The sequence below is a fragment of the Hypanus sabinus genome, chromosome 5 (genome assembly GCF_030144855.1).
Source record: "Hypanus sabinus isolate sHypSab1 chromosome 5, sHypSab1.hap1, whole genome shotgun sequence".
Classification (NCBI taxonomy): Eukaryota; Metazoa; Chordata; class Chondrichthyes; order Myliobatiformes; family Dasyatidae; genus Hypanus; species Hypanus sabinus.
In genome coordinates, this window is record NC_082710.1 from 181462288 (window position 1) to 181478510 (window position 16223).

The 16223-nt window shown below is 44.5% G+C and overlaps 1 protein-coding gene across 1 annotated transcript in view; it reads right to left on the bottom strand.

Annotated features, from left to right (window-relative positions):
- Nucleotides 1-253: 253 nt before the first annotated feature.
- LOC132393845 (proline-rich transmembrane protein 1-like) overlaps nucleotides 254-16223 on the bottom strand; it is a 29125-nt gene continuing 13155 nt past the window's right edge. The window contains exons 3-5 of the mRNA XM_059969236.1: nucleotides 10550-10723; nucleotides 2681-3358; nucleotides 254-471 (exon numbers count right to left, since the gene is read on the bottom strand). Coding sequence (XP_059825219.1) covers nucleotides 3182-3358; nucleotides 10550-10723 — 351 coding nt within the window. The 3' untranslated portion in view covers nucleotides 254-471; nucleotides 2681-3181. The remainder of the gene's footprint in view (nucleotides 472-2680; nucleotides 3359-10549; nucleotides 10724-16223) is intronic.

Consider the following 16223-nt stretch of genomic DNA (forward strand, 5'->3'; position numbering starts at 1 on the left):
TGGGGAAGGACCACAGTCTAGGGTCCTTCTCCTGTGGGAGTTGAGGGGTAGGAGAGTTGGGGGTATACCCCCTGAATGTAAATATGAAAGAATAAAGTGCCACATGGGTGGCAAAACATTAGAACTGTGAAAATGTAAAGACAGTAATGGTACCAACTGTAAAGAACTGAAAGTCTTTGAATGGTTATTGTATATAATTTTATTTTGGAATAAAGTATATTTAGTTTAATAAAAAAAAATACTCTTTGCCCTTCTCCTGTGGCATGGATTGGCATTGCAACAGAGGGGATCTAACCACAACAGATCAAATGAGAGGTTTTTTAACCTCACCCACTGAAAGGACAACTCGAAAGTGAGCGAGGCTATGATCAAAGACATACTGTTTGCAGTCACAATCCACACGCTGATGCACCTCCGGAGCAAGTTAGATTGTTTCTCCCAGGCCTGCAGGAATTTGGTCTGACTATCAGCCTGAAAAAGACAAACATCTTGTGACAAGCTGTGGAGGCTCCACCCGTCATTAACATTAATAATTACAAACTGGATGTTGTTCATCATTTCATGTACATGGGGGCCGTCACCAGTGGCAACCTCTCCTTGGAGGCAGAAACCAACAAGTGTATGGGGAAGGCTGAACAACACTTGCCTGCTTCACCACACGAGGCTGGCGGCTCTCAGTCAACACAAAGGTGACAGCATACAGCACTTGTGTCCCCAGCACACCGCTGTACAGCAGTGAAACCTGCACAACAGGCCCCTCCATTTAAGACGCCTGCATTGCATCTTGGGCATCTCCTGGAGGGACAGAGTACCCAATACCGAGCTTCACTTTCGTACCAGTCTCCCTAGCATTTAGACCCTTCTTATGTCTCCTGCATGCAGGATGGCCGCACCCCAAGTGACATCCTCTACACAGAGCCGGCTTCAGTCAAGAGAACTGCTGGCCGCCCACAGCTGTCCCAAGGATGTCTGCAAGCAGGACATGAAGGCTCTGCATATCTGGGAGGACTCAATACGCAGAGGCACCCTGAAACAACACTTTGAGTCAGGTGAGGGAAACATCCTGAAAGCGCCAGAGGACAGTCTGGCCCAGAGAAAGGGACACTGCATTCCAGCTTATAGATGAGTCTCTTGCAACAGAGACTGCCACTCTCACTTTGGTCTTGTCAAGCACACATGTAGCTGGGACGTGCAACCTTGACCGGCGGAGGACCACGACTTCCTCTCTGCAGCTGTTCCACTTTATTCTCGACTCTTACTTTATCTTGTTATACCTCAATGCACTGTGTAATGAACTACTCTGGATGAACAGTCTGCGAGGCATTTCGGTACTTGTGACGATAATAAACCGATACCGATGGGGAGTGACATCTATGGTGAGTACACTTATACATTACATGAACATTGATTTTTCTAACTTCAGGTAATTTCCCTCCCTCCCTCCCTCCTCCCTTTTTCCATTCCCATTCTAGTTCCCTCTCTCACCCCTTCTCACCTGCCTATCAAAACCCCCTCCTCCCCCTCTCTCCCATGGTCCACTCTCCTCTCCTGTCAGATTCCTTCTTCTTCAGCTTTTTACCACCTATCACTGTCCAGTTTCTTACTTCATCTGCCCTTCCCCACCTACCTCCCTTCCTTCACTCCTGGCTCTTACTGCTGTAAATTTATGTTTGATAGACAGTTTAGTACTGAATCAACTATTTGCATTTTAGAAACCAGCTATTTATTTTTCACTCTTTAAGGATTTGACATCTGGAGACATCTGGATAACACAGAGCACAACAAGTAACAAGACAAAAGCAACAAAGACAAGCCCCTTTCCTCACTCCCACACACCCACACAAACTCAAACACGCACAGACACACACACAAAATCACATTCACACACACTCTCTCTCTCCCTCACACACACACAAACTCAAACACGCACAGACACACACACAAAATCACATTCATACACACTCTCTCTCTCCCTCACACACACACAAACTCAGACACGCACAGACACACACACAAAATCACACTCATACCCAGTCTCTCTCTCCCTCACACACACACACAAACTCAAACACGCACAGACACACACACAAAATCACATTCACACACACTCTCTCTCTCCCTCACACACACACAAACTCAGACACGCACAGACACACACACAAAATCACACTCATACCCAGTCTCTCTCTCCCTCACACACACACACAAACTCAAACACGCACAGACACACACACAAAATCACATTCATACCCAGTCTCTCTCTCCCTCACACACACACACAAACTCAAACACGCACAGACACACACACAAAATCACATACATACACACTCTCTCTCTCCCTCACACACACACACAAACTCAAACACGCACAGACACACACACAAAATCACATTCTCACACTCTCTCTCTCCCTCACACACACACACACACACACACACACACACACACAAAATCACATTCACACACACTCTCTCTCTCTCTCTCACACACACACACACACACACACACACACGCGGACAGTCCTCCAACTCCAGGATTCAGCCATCAGGAATTCTGGAATTCCATTGACCCTCAGACTTTTCTCTTCAACTTCTGGACTAACTAATAATGGGACCCTGAAGTCCAGGCCTTGAACTCTGATCGTACCAACTCGTGCTTCCTGCTGGCAGAAGCCTCTGACCTGCAACAGTCCGACATCCGCGGATGTCCGTCATCACACGTTCACTTTGCTGGACCGAGGATGGAGCAGAGGCCTGGGGCGGGTTGTTAGGTTGTGTGGGCTGTTAACAAATCTTACTATATGCCTTGATATATATGTGATAAATATGTGAATCAATCTGAATCTCCATGTGGGAGAGTTTGTCTGGCGTGAGGAGAGAATCAGGTCTCCAATGGTTCTGAGATCAGTCTCCACTTCCTTCTTCGCTAAGGCCTTCAGATCGCCATCTTTGACAGGACATACCTGGAGAATCTTTCTCATGTAGCCATGGCAATTCATGTCTGCATCTGAATAACACTGATCTCCAGTGTTTGTAACAATAAATGCATTCAAATAAAATGAAAGAGGATAATTATTCTTGAACGTCTCAGTTTAAATCTCCTTGTTCCCCTGTCCGACAGAGAGCTCTGTAATTCCTGGGGTTTGATTGAGCCACATCTGTCAGACCCGCTCCCTGTGGGGTTAGGGGTCCCATTCAGTGTCGCGGTGCTTGCCCTCAATCGCCACGACGATTGCCAAGATGGCACAGAGGACCATGGCAGAGATGCCCACAGCCAGGCTGATGAATGAGTAGTTACGGGCCTGGCGGGAGGAGATCTGTGCTGAGAGGTAGTCTCCCCGTGACACCGCTGCCCGAGTCTGCAGAGGCAAAAAGGTATGTTAGTTTTATTGAGTGAAGTGGAAAATGGGGTTTCTTTATTATCACATATACCAAGGCACAATGGATTATTTTGCTTTGCATCCCCATCCCTATCCCTACATCCCTACATCCCATTTCATCACATCAGTGCACTGAGGCAGCACAAGAAAAAACAATCACAGGATGTTACAGTTACAGAGAAAGTGAAGTAGATTCTGAGGTCAAGCATCTATCCTACTATTTCAGTCTTAAAGCAGTAAGATAGAAGCTGTCCTTGAGCCTGCTGGCACACACTTCCAGGCTTTTGTACCTTCTGTCCGATGAGAGAGTGAAGAAGAGAGAATGCCTCGGGTGCCTGGGGTGTTAGATTACCAGACATCCAGAGAAAACACACGCACTCACAAACTCCGTACAGATAGAGCCCCAAAACTACCTTGAGATTCATTTCCTTCTAGGCATTTATTGGCAAATAAGGAAATACAATAGAATTGAAGAAAAACTGTACATAAGCAAAGACTGACAAACAACCAATGTGCAAAAGAAGGCAGATTGTAAAAAGGAAAAAAGTAAATAAATAATACTGAGAACATGAGTCATGGAGTCCTTGGAAAGGAGGCTGTAGTTCAGGAATGAGGTGAGTGAAGTTCCCCGCCTTGGGAAAACATTCTTCTTCAGATCCCCATTAAACCTCTTCCCCCTCACCCTAAACCTCCATCCCCTAATCACTGATGTCCATCTATGAGGAAGGTCACTCACTACTTCCATCAGGGAGGAAGAAGAGGATCTTTATGTTGGTGGGTTCACGGACCATCAGAAATCTGATGGAGGAAGGGAAGAAGCACCAAGATTCTGCAGGTGCTGGAAATCCAGAGCAATACTGGAGGGACCCAGTAGATCAAGCAGCAGCTATGGAAATGAATAAACATTCAACATTGCAGGTCAAGAACCACTGGTCCTGAAGAAGGATCTCAATTCATAACTTCGACTGTTTATTCCAAACATGTCTTATGTTTGCAATCAGCAAAATACAATTAATCACAAATAAAGTGGCGGAGTCTGTTTACAGACTATGACTTTTTCCTTAGTGGAATTAATTAGAAATTGTGTCCAACTCCCTGATGCTTTTTACAGATGTCTCATTGATAAACTCGGTATTCATTTAATATCATTTCCCCAGAGAAAGTGTGTCGCTGCCATCCCCAAGAACACTGGAATACTGATTTTGCTATAACAGACTGTTTCATAGTCCCATGTGGGTCCGCAAGTCCAGAAGTAAAAGGACCAGTATTAGACCATTCAGCCCATCAAATCTGTTCCACCATTCTATCTGTTCTGACCATTCATGACTGTTTTATTTTTCTTCTTAATCCCATTTTCCCACTTAATAACATTTGACACCTTTACTAATCAAGAATGTATCAACCCCCTTTTTAAATATATCCAATGACTTGGCCTCCACAGCCTCCTGTGGCAAAGAATTCCACAGATTCACCACTCCCTGACTGAGGAGGTTCCTCCTCCACCCTGCTCTATAGGTGGCGTAAATGCAAGCAGGATTTTTCCACCAAGGTTGGCTATGCCAAAAACTAGAAGGTTAAGGGTGAAAGGTGAAATATTCAGGAGAAACCTGAAGAGGATCTGATTTGCTCAGAGTGAAGAACGAGCTGCCAGTGGAAGTGGTGGATGTCGGTTCAGTTGTCACGTTGAAGAGAGGTTTAGTTAAGTATATGGATGGGGGGTATGGATGGCTATGGTGCCGGTGTGCGTTGATTGGACTAGGCAGACTAAGAGTTCAGCACTGGATGAACATAGGGCCTTTATCGTTGCTGTAGCACTCGACGACTGTATGACTAGGTTAGTGCTACCACAGTACAATCTACCTACATGAGGGGACTGATCCCAACTGCAGTGGTGTAAGGAAAGAGTTAAATTTGATTGCTACATAATGCTGCAGGAACTGAGCAGGTTACGTAGTGTCTAGAGAGGGGAATATACAGTCAAGGCTTCAGGCCAAGACCCTTCATCACGATTTCCAACATCGTACAATCTTTTGAGCTGTAAATTTAATTCCTTCTTGGTAAATGTTCCATTGTTTAGCACAAGATGGAAGTTTGCAAGACAAAATGGTGTTAGTCCGTAATGTGGGAATGTTCTCAGCAATGTTCTGAGAACTTAGTGTGAGCATCAGGCTACAGCCTTGAGAGTAGATCGTGGTGAAAAATGTGTTTGTCTGGAAAAGTATTAAGGTAAATGGACTTGAAGGTACTAAAAGCTGCAATTTCTTTGTGTGAGGGGGATTCTTCTCTTTGGCTGGGTTACAATAAGTGCTAAGAGGTGGAGATAGAGAAGAAAATCAGGAGGGGGGAATGAGAGGAAGAGATTGGGGGGAGAGGGAAGGAGGGAAGGAGGGAAGGAGGAAGGAAGAGAGAAGGGGAGTGAGAGAGGAAAGGAGAGAGGAGGGGGGGGTGAGGGGGAAAAAAAACCTGTTGGACAATTGCAGTTCCCTCCGGCAGTATATACTTTGTGGAGTGGCTTAGGGATTAATTGATAAATATTAACCATTTTTCTTTCTTTCTGTATATTATTCATTAATTCACACTGACACAATTGTATTTCTAAGCTATACTGACTGTTCCGCTGTTCATCTTACTGTATGTACTATTTATTACAAATTACTATAATTTGCACATGGCACATTCAGATGGAGACATACAGTAACATAAAGATTTTTACTCCTCATGTAAGTGAAGGATATAAGAAATAAAGTCAATTCAATTCAAGAAAATGATTTCTTAAAATGTTTGTAAAAGGTGCAATATCTCCTTTGCTTTATCAGATACTTCACTGCTGGATCAGGAAAGAAGAAAGAACAAATTTTAAAATATTTTTATGACAATTTTGGCAATTCTCAGGTCAGGTTCACTGGGAAGAGCTGCATGTTATTGTTGTCAGAGCTGTCAGCATCAGGAAGATACTTTGGCCTTCGGTGAGTCCCCTCAGTGGAAACAGTGATATTACTGAGCTGTAATTACATCCACCACTGACCTGTGACAAAGTAGGTCACGGGAAATGCACTCAGCTGGGAGTTTCTATTCATGTTTGTGTATGAGCGGCCAGCTAATGTGAAGTGATTGACCCTGTCACCAATCCTGCTTCATTTGCCAGATTAGACACAAACACGAAGCAACACGAAGAGAAACATTAGTGAAAAGGCAGTCTGTGATGAAGAAAAACAAGCTATAGTTGTGAATAAGACTGTGTGAGGGTTGACCGTTATTTATCGATCTGTGGAATGAGCAGACAGCACAAGTGGTGGATGCAATTTCAATTTTAACATTTCGGAGAAGGTTGGACAGGTACATGAATGGCAGGGGTTTGGAGAGCTATGGTCCATGTGCAAATCGATGGGACTAGGCAGTTTAATTGCTTCAGCGTGGACTAGATGGGCTGTTTTCGTCCTGTAGTTTTCTATGACTCTTTGGCTCTATGGATCGCAACAGAGGGATTTTGTTGAATGCCTATGAGATGGCTTTTTAGAGCAGTTTGTGCCTGAGCCTACTCAGGGAAAGGTTATCTTAGACTGGGGGTTGTGTAATAACCCAAATCTTAATAGGGAGCTTAATGTAAAGGAAACGTTATGAGGCAGTGATCATAAGATAATTGAATTTATACTGCAGTTTGAAAAGGAGAAGCACAAGTCACATCTATCAGTATTGCAATGGAATAAAGAGAATTACAGAGGCACGAGAGAGGAGTTTGCCCAGGTGGTTGGAGGAGGATACTGGAGGGGGTGACGGCACAGCAGAGATGGCTGAAGTTCCTGGGAGTTGTTCACAAGGCAAAGGATAGATATGTCCCACAGAAGAAAAAGTTTGATATGGCAGTGGTAGGCAATTGTGGCCGACAAGGAATGTTAGGACTGCATAAAAGCCATGGAAAGGGTACACAGTGTAGCAAAAGTGAGTGGGAAGTTGGATGATTGGGAAGCTTTTAAAATCCAACAAAAAGCAATTAAAAAAGCTATAAGAAGAGAAAAAATGAAATAAAGGGCAAACTAGCCAATAATACAAAGCAGGATACTAAAAGCTTTTACAGTTAGATAAAGAGTAATAGGGAGGTGAGAGCATATTGGACCATGGGAAAATGATGCTGGTGAGATAGTAATGGGGGATGAAGAAATGGCAGATGAACTTAATGGGATTTTGCATCTGTCTTCACTGTGGAAGACACCAGCAGTGTGCCAGGGGTTTGTGAGTGTCAGGGAGCAGGAGTATTACAATGGAAAAAGTTCTAGGCAAACTCAAAGGTCTTAAGATGGATAAGTCATCTGGACCAGATGGACGACATCCCAGAGTCCTGAGAGAGGTTGCTGAAGAGATAATGGATGCATTGGTCATGATCTTGCAAGAATCATTGATTCTTGCATGGTCCCGAAGGTCTGGGAGATTGTAAATGCCACTCCACTCTAAGAAGGGAGGATAGCAAAAGAAAGGAAATTAAAGGCCAGTTAGCATAACCTCAGTGGTTGGCAAAGTGTTGGAGTGTACTATTAAGGATGAAGGTTCGGGGTACTTGGAGACAAATGTTAAGATAAGTCAAAGTCAGCATGGTTTCTGTCAAGGGAAAACTTGCCTGACAAATTAGAGTTCTTTGAGGAAGTAGCAAGCAGGGTTGTCATTTATTTGGATTTTCAGAAGGTATTTGATAAGGTGCCACACATGAGGTTGCTTGACAAGATAAAATCCTATGGCGTTACAGGAAAGATACTGGGTTGGATAGAGGAATGGCTGACAGGCAGGAGGCAGCGAGTGGGGATAAAGGGGCCTTTTCTAGTAGGCTGCCGTGACTAGTGCTGTTCCTTAGGGGTCAGTATTGGGACTCTACTTCACATTGTTTGTCAATGATTTGGATAAAGGAATTGATGGCTTTGTGGCAAAGTTTCCGAATGATACAAAGATAGGTGGAGGGTCAACTAGTGCTGAGGAAGCAATGTGATTACAGCAGGAGTTGGACAAATGTGTATAAGATGATGAGAGGCATTGATCATGTGGATAGTCAGAGGCTTTTCCCCAGGGCTGAAATGGCTAGCACGAGAGGGCACAGTTTTAAGGTGCTTGGAAGTAGGTACCAAGGAGATGTCAGGGGTAAGTTTTTTTACACAGAGAGTGGTGAGAGTGTTCGGCACAGCTTTGTGGGCCGAAGGGCCTGTATTGTGCTGTAGGTTTCCGATGTTTCTATATTTCTAAATTGGAAGAATGGACAAAAAAGTGGCAGATGGAATAAAATGTTGGAAAATGTACAATAACGTATTTTGGTAAAAGAAACAATAGTGTGGACTATTATCTAAATGGGAGGAAGGTTCAAACGTCCAAGGTGCAAAGGGACTTAGGAGTTCTTTTGCAAGGCTCTCAGAAGGTTAAGTCTGTGGTAAAGAAGACAAATGCAATGTTGGCATTTATTTCAAGGGGAATAGAATACAAAAGCAGGGAAATAATACTGTTCCTCTATTAGACCCTAGTCAGGCTACACTTGGAATATTGCCAACAGTTTTGGGCCTCAGAAAAGATGCGTTATCATTGGAGAGAGTCCAAAGGATGTTCACAGGGATGATTCTGGGGATGAAGGGGTTAACATGTTTGGAGCATTTGGCAGCTTTGGGCTTGTAATCACTGGAATTTAGAAGAACGCATGGGGATATCATTGAAACCTACCGAATGTTAAAAAGACAAGGCAGGGTGAATGTGGAGAGGCAGGATCTATCCAGAAAGAGAGGGCACAGACTGAAAGTTGAGGGGCGACCTTTTGGAACAGAGGTGAGGAGGAATTTTTTTAGAGTAGTGAATGTGTTCAATGCTCTGCCACAGACTGCGGTGAAGGCCAAGTCCGTGGGTATATATAAGGTGGAAGTTGATGTTTCCTGATCGGTCAAGGCATCAAAGGATATGGTAAGAAAACATGAGTACGGGGTTGAGTGGGATCCGGGATCAGCCATGATGGAACAGCAGAGCAAAATCAATGGTCTGAATGGCCTAATTCTGCTCCTATGTCTTATGGTCTTATGGACTCTATGACTCTCTCTATTCTCTCTACCGACTACTTGCCTACCTGTCAATCTACCCATCAATCTATTTACTTACCTGCTGAGATTGACAGTAACTTGTTATGCACTCTACTGTTGCCACAATCAAACTTTATGACCATCAACTAACCCTGGTTAGGACACACTTGGAGTATTCTGTTCAGTTCCGGTCATCTCATTGTGGGAAGAATGTGGAAGTTTTAGAGAGGGTGCGGAGGAGATTTACCAGGATGCTTCCTGGATTAGAGAGCACGTCTTAAGAGGATAGATTGAGAGTGCTGGAGCTTTTCTCTTTGGAGTGAAGGAGGACGAGGGGGGACTTGGTAGAGGTGTACAAGATGAAGAGAGGCATAGGCAGAGTGGATAGCCAGCCACTTTTTCACAGGTCAGAAATGGATAATAAGAGGGAGCACAATTTTAAGCTGACTGGAAGAAGGTATAGGTGTTTTGGTATTTATTTTGTTAGATGCACTATTTGTCTTCTTTTGCACATTGGTTGGTTGTCAGTTTTTATTATTTGTATCGTTTTTCATAAATTCTATAGTCGTTTTTATTTTCCTGCAAAAGCCTGTATGACAATGAATTTCAAGGTAGTTCATAGGAACATATATGGAATCTGATAATAAATTTACTTTATGTTTGAAAAACTACAGGCAGCTTTTATTTGAACAGAGAGTCGTGGGTGTGTGGAACATCCTGCCAGAGGTGCTGGTGGAGGCAGATGTATTACTGACATTTAAGAGGCTTTTAAATAAACACATTGTTGAAGTAAAAATCGAGGACTATGCGACAAAGAAGAGTTAGATTGAACTTGCGGTGGGTTAAAAGGTCATCACAGCATAGTGGGCTGAAGGGCCTGTGTGTTGCTGTACTGTTCTATGTTCTATTTTCTAATGCCAATGACTATGAACCTGATTCTGATTCTATATCTGTCAAGGTGGATCAAGTCCAACTGGCAAGTCGATGGGACTAGACAGAACAACAAATCAGCATGGATTAGATGGGCCAAAGGGCTTGTTTCTGTGCTGTCATGCTCTATGGCACTATGACCAAATGCTGCACTGATGTTTAATCCATGGGAAGTGAGATGAGTGAGGGTGGCTTCATTTACCTCCAGTGCTTTGATAATGGCGAAGATCCCCGTTGGCCAAAAGCAGCAGATGGTGGTCAGCACGGCAATGGGGAGGTAGTCATGCGGTGATCTCTGGGGGTTCAGGATTCTGATCCGGGACTGTGTGCCATTTGGAGCAATGCCCAGATATCCAGGCAGGTACGGCTGACGAGGCTGTAACCAAGTAGCAAAATGCCATGTTAAACTCTGCTTCCCGTCACCTCTTGAGCCAGCGGCCCTACAGAATCAGCTTTAATAGCACCCGCATATGCAGTGAAATTTGTTGTTTTGTGGTAGAATAATAAAAGCTATGACTTACAATTAAATCTGTATTAAAAAAAATAAATAAATAGTGCAAAAAGAGAGGAAAAAATACTGAGGAAAAATTCAGGGGTTCAATGTCCATTTAAGAAATCTGATGGTGGAGAGGGAGAAACTGTCCCTGAAACACTGAGGGTGTGCCTTCAGGCTCCTGTACCTCATGCTTGTTGGTAGTAATGAGAAGAGGGCATGTCCGAGTTGGTGTGGGCCATTAGTGATAGATGCCGCCTCTTTGAGGCATCACCTTTTGAGGTCGGCCTTGATGCTGGGGAGGCTACTACCTTTCTGCAGTTTGCACCTTTCTGCAGCTTCTTCCAATCCTGAAGAGTGACACCTCCATACCAGATGAGGAAGCAACCAGGTAGAGTACTCCCCACCCTACACCTGAAGAGTGACACCTCCATACCAGATGAGGAAGCAACCAGGTAGAATACTCACTACCCTACACCTGAATAAATTTGTGAGTGACATTGGTGACATATAGCAGATGCTAGGGTGCAATTATCCCGGTTGGGATCACCCGAAGAAAGCAGCACACTGTTGGAGGTGCCTTCCTTCCACTGAGATGTTGAATTTCCTGTTACTTCCTGTCTCCTGTCCACTCTGGATAACTTCCTGTTCATATCCACAGTGTAAAGGGTGAGCAGCTTCAGGTTCTTGGGTGTCAACATCTCTGAAGGTCTGTCCTCGGCTGAACACATTAATGCAATTACGAAGAGGGCATGACAATGACTATATTTCATTAGAAACCTGAGGAGATTTGTTACCAATGGCTCTACCAAATTTCGTCAAATGTAGTACGGACAACATTCTGCTATGTCTGCTATGGAGGGGCCAATGCACAGGACCAGATAAAGCTGTCGAGGGTTGTAAACACAGCCAGGAAGGTTATGGACACTGGCTTCCACAATTTCAATAGGTAACATCTCAAGAAAGCGGCATCACCATTAAGGACCCTCACCTTCCAGGACATGTCCTCTTCTCATTATTACCACTAGGGAGGAGGTACAGGAGTCTGAAGACACACACTCAATGCTCTAGGAACTGATTCATCCCCTTTACCATCAGATTTCTGAATGGTCCATGAACACTACCTCACTTTTTGCTCTCTTTTCGCACTATCTATTTTTACCTTCCCATTGTAATATAATTATACTGCTGCCACAAAGCAACAAATTTCACAACACACATTGATAATAAACCTGACTTTGAATCTGATGTCATGGCTACCATTTCTATAAGAAGCAGAGGAGTCTCGTCACTGTCCCGGAATCAACACTTACTCCTCTAGGTCAATGCTGAGCTCCTTCCCTTCCACCCAACTTTTTTTTCTGGCTTCTGCTCAATTCCTTTTCAATCCTGATGAAGGGTCTTGACTCCATAGATGCTGCCTGACTCTCTATGTGTGTGCTACTCAAGTTCTTGGTGATGTTTACATCTAGGAACCTGAAGCTCTCAACCCTCTCAGCCTCCGCACCAAATTGGATTGATGATGAAGGAAATCAGCAGCATCCCACACACCACTGGTTTCCATGACAACCAGTCACTTTGGGAAGCTACTCACTTCCTGCTCATTACAACATTGACATTCAGGGCAGCAATGGAGGTGCTCCATCTCCGACTGTCCTTGGCCATCTTCTCTATTGTTGATTCGGGGCCCTCAATTCCACCTCATCAGTGTGGCCCCAAGGTGCCTTTGGTCTCCTGTGTTTCTTCTGCTCTGCAGGGGAAAAGACAAGTGCCGCTTTGATGATGGAGTTAGCCTCTCTTCTCATGTGCCCAGTCCATCTCTAATGCTTCTTTATGATAACCGTGGCCATGTCCTCTTGGACAGAAGGTGTGGAGGATCTCTCCATCTCTAATGCTTCTTCATTGGTAACTGTGGCCACGTCCTCTTGGACAGAAGGTGTGGAAGATCTCTCCATCTCTAATGCTTCTTCATGGTAACTGTGGCCATGTCCTCTTGGACAGAAGGTGTGGAGGATCTCTCCATCTCTAATGCTTCTTCATTGGTAACTGTGGCCACGTCCTCTTGGACAGAAGGTGTGGAGGATCTCTCCATCTCTAATGCTTCTTCATGGTAACTGTGGCCATGTCCTCTTGGACAGAAGGTGTGGAGGATCTCTCCATCTCTAATGCTTCTTCATTGGTAACTGTGGCCATGTCCTCTTGGACAGAAGGTGTGGAGGATCTCTCCATCTCTAATGCTTCTTCATTGGTAACTGTGGCCACGTCCTCTTGGACAGAAGGTGTGGAGGATCTCTCCATCTCTAATGCATCTTCATGGTAACTGTGGCCATGTCCTCTTGGACAGAAGGTGTGGAGGATCTCTCCATCTCTAATGCTTCTTCATTGGTAACTGTGGCCATGTCCTCTTGGACAGAAGGTGTGGAGGATCTCTCCATCTCTAATGCTTCTTCATGGTAACTGTGGCCACGTCCTCTTAAGGCACTGAAGTAGGGCAGTGCTGGAGCTCATTCTTGGCCAGAAGGTGTGGAGGATCTCCTGGAGACTCATGGTGTGAAATGTCAACAGATTGACAAGGTTGGTCTCTGTCACATGCCAACATTCTGACCCATACAAAGGTGTGGACAGAACACAGCTGTGGAACAGCTTCACCTTGGTATGGACATTGTAATTGTTGATTCCCCATATGTTACAGGCTATTGTTAATAGGTTTGCACTCCTACAAGCACTTCTCCATGTCTTTCTTCAAAATGACAGCTACGCCATCATGACGTTGAACACCTTTCCTTCCTGAGTACCGAACTGTTTATCTGCTTTCACTGACAGCCAGTATATGATATATAGGCTGTAACAATGCATTTCTGTGGTTAAATGTACCAGCTTGCCAGTGTTGTACATTCCAAAAACCAGATTTATCTCGCTCTTGGTGAGATTCTCAAATGTAGAATGATTCCTTATTGCTGTTTCTGTAACAGTTTTGTTTGATCAGTTGGGATTGTTAGCTCTGAGCTGAACCTGCGAATCTGGAGAACCAATGTTCCACACTTAGACTGATGCACCTACTCTTTGACCTGTTTGGCATGGGTGACCCAATTAAGGGTCAATGCATTAAGCCCTGACCCCGGCCAGCATAGCTCCTTGGGTCATTGAGGCACGCAAGCCTCCCAACCACGATGAGGTTGTGGTCCTTTTGGAGACTGTGGTCGATAACTATGCACAAATTGTCTGCTGAACTTCCCACGTTACAGCATTGAGGTTATTCCTGAAATAGACAGCACAGGAACAGGCCGTTTGGCCCTTCTAGTCTGTGCCAAACCATTTAGACAGCCTAGTTGCATCAAATTGTACCCTCCATACCCCTGCCTTCCACCCAAACTTCTCTTAAATGTGGAAAAAGCCTGCCTACCTATACCCCGCATAATTCTGTATACCTCTCTCAAATCTCTTCTCAATCTTCTACATTCCAAGGAATAAAGCCCTAACATATTCAATCTTTCCTTATAACTCAGGTCCTCCAGTCCTGGCAACATCCCAGTAGATTTTGTCTATACTTACCTACAATAATTTTTGGAAAATAATTGGGGGATCACTTCGTTTAGTTATTGGCACCAACTTATGAGGAAGGTTACTGTATGTTTTGATGTACATGTGCCAAATAATGCTAAGCTTTTTAAAAAAAATCACTAATCTTTAGACCATAAAACATAGGAGAAGATTTGAAATGCAGTGTAATACGTATTTTGCATCAACAGTCAACTCAGTCCAAGGATGTTCTTGGGTCAGCCTGCAAATGTCGCCACGCTCCTAGTGGTGACATAGCAAGGCCACAACGCACTACCCCTGACCACACATCCTTGGAATGAAGGGAGAAACCAGTGCACCAAGAGGAAACCCACACAGTCATTGGAGGAACGTACAAATGCCTTAGAGAATTGTACCCCAATCCATGATCGCTGAGGCTATAAAGAGATTCTGCTAAAAGCTAGGGTACTGTGCCACCCGTTAAGAATATTCCACATTGTCACGGGTCTCAATACACCCCTGCTCTTCAAAGGGCAGCAGAATCCCTTCCCTGAATGAGAATTAATGAACCAGATGTGTTTTTCACTGCAATCCAATTACTGATAATAGCTCTGTGATTTCAGAATTCATTCAATTACATTCATTAAAATCCCAGCTGCTAAAATGGGATTCAAACTTGTTTTTGCATCACTACCCCATGGTCCCTCGACACCTCGAGTGATGGAGATGTACACCATGGAGAAGCCACTGCAGAGGAGGATATTATTTGCCTGACTGGGTGCATGCTAGCCCGCAACAGAGTAATCCTGTCAGACCCCATAACCCTCTCCATGTTTTCCTGAAACTTTTTCCCATCAACTCTCTTTTCACACACAAAACCACACTGAATGTTCATTTATAGTGGTCAGATAACCTGACAGCTTATCACAGTTGGAGGAGGTACTGGTGATGGTGATGGGTACGTGATGTGGTTAAATGATGGAATCACGACAGTTGGCTTGCTGCTACTGCAGTTTGGGGTATCCCAAAGCTCGGAGCTCAATTCCACAGCCATTCTGTAAGGAGTGTCTGTCCGTCCTCCCTTTGGAATGCAGGGGCTTTCTCCAGGTCCTTCCATTTCCTTCTGCAGTCCAAACACTTACTGGATAGGTTTATTTGTCACTGTAACTTGTCGCGTGTTTAGTTTTGAGTTAAATAAGACTTGCTGCTGGTTGCAGGGAAGGGATTCTGCTGCCCTTTGAAAAACCCTTCTACATCTGAGTTGCCGAGGACAGAGAGATGGAGGACTGTCATTGCTGCCCAACACTGTGCTGGTGTTTACGGCAGCAATGGCAGTCCTACATCTCTCTGTCCTTGGCCACTCAGATGTAGAAGGGTTTTTCATTGCTATTTCCATAACAGTTTTGTTTGCCCAGTCAGAGTTGTTGGCGCTGAACTGAACCCCTGAACCCAAGGAACGATCGACCACTCTACTTTTTGACCTGCTTGGCTTGGGTGACCTATCAAGAGCTGAAGCTCGAAGCCCTCACTCCAGTCAACATTGTCCAGTCCTGCGACTCAAAGCAGTTCTGTCAGCATTCCTCTGCCTTCCTTGACCTCTCTTGGTCCTCACCACCGGTGCTGCTGTCTTTAGTTTTTACCTATAGACTGGGAGTAGAAGTACAGACAGGTGATTGAACTTTTCAAAATGAGGGCGTGGGATGGCACAGCAAGCGCTGCATAACCGTGGTCAAGTGTGCTGGTGCCACAGGTGATATGTTGATGGTAGTTGTTTAGAGAGTTCTTCCAGCTGGTCTGGTTGAAATCTCCCACAATGGTAGCGAAGGGAGTCTTGTTTCATGTCTGCTGATTACATTGCTCAGCT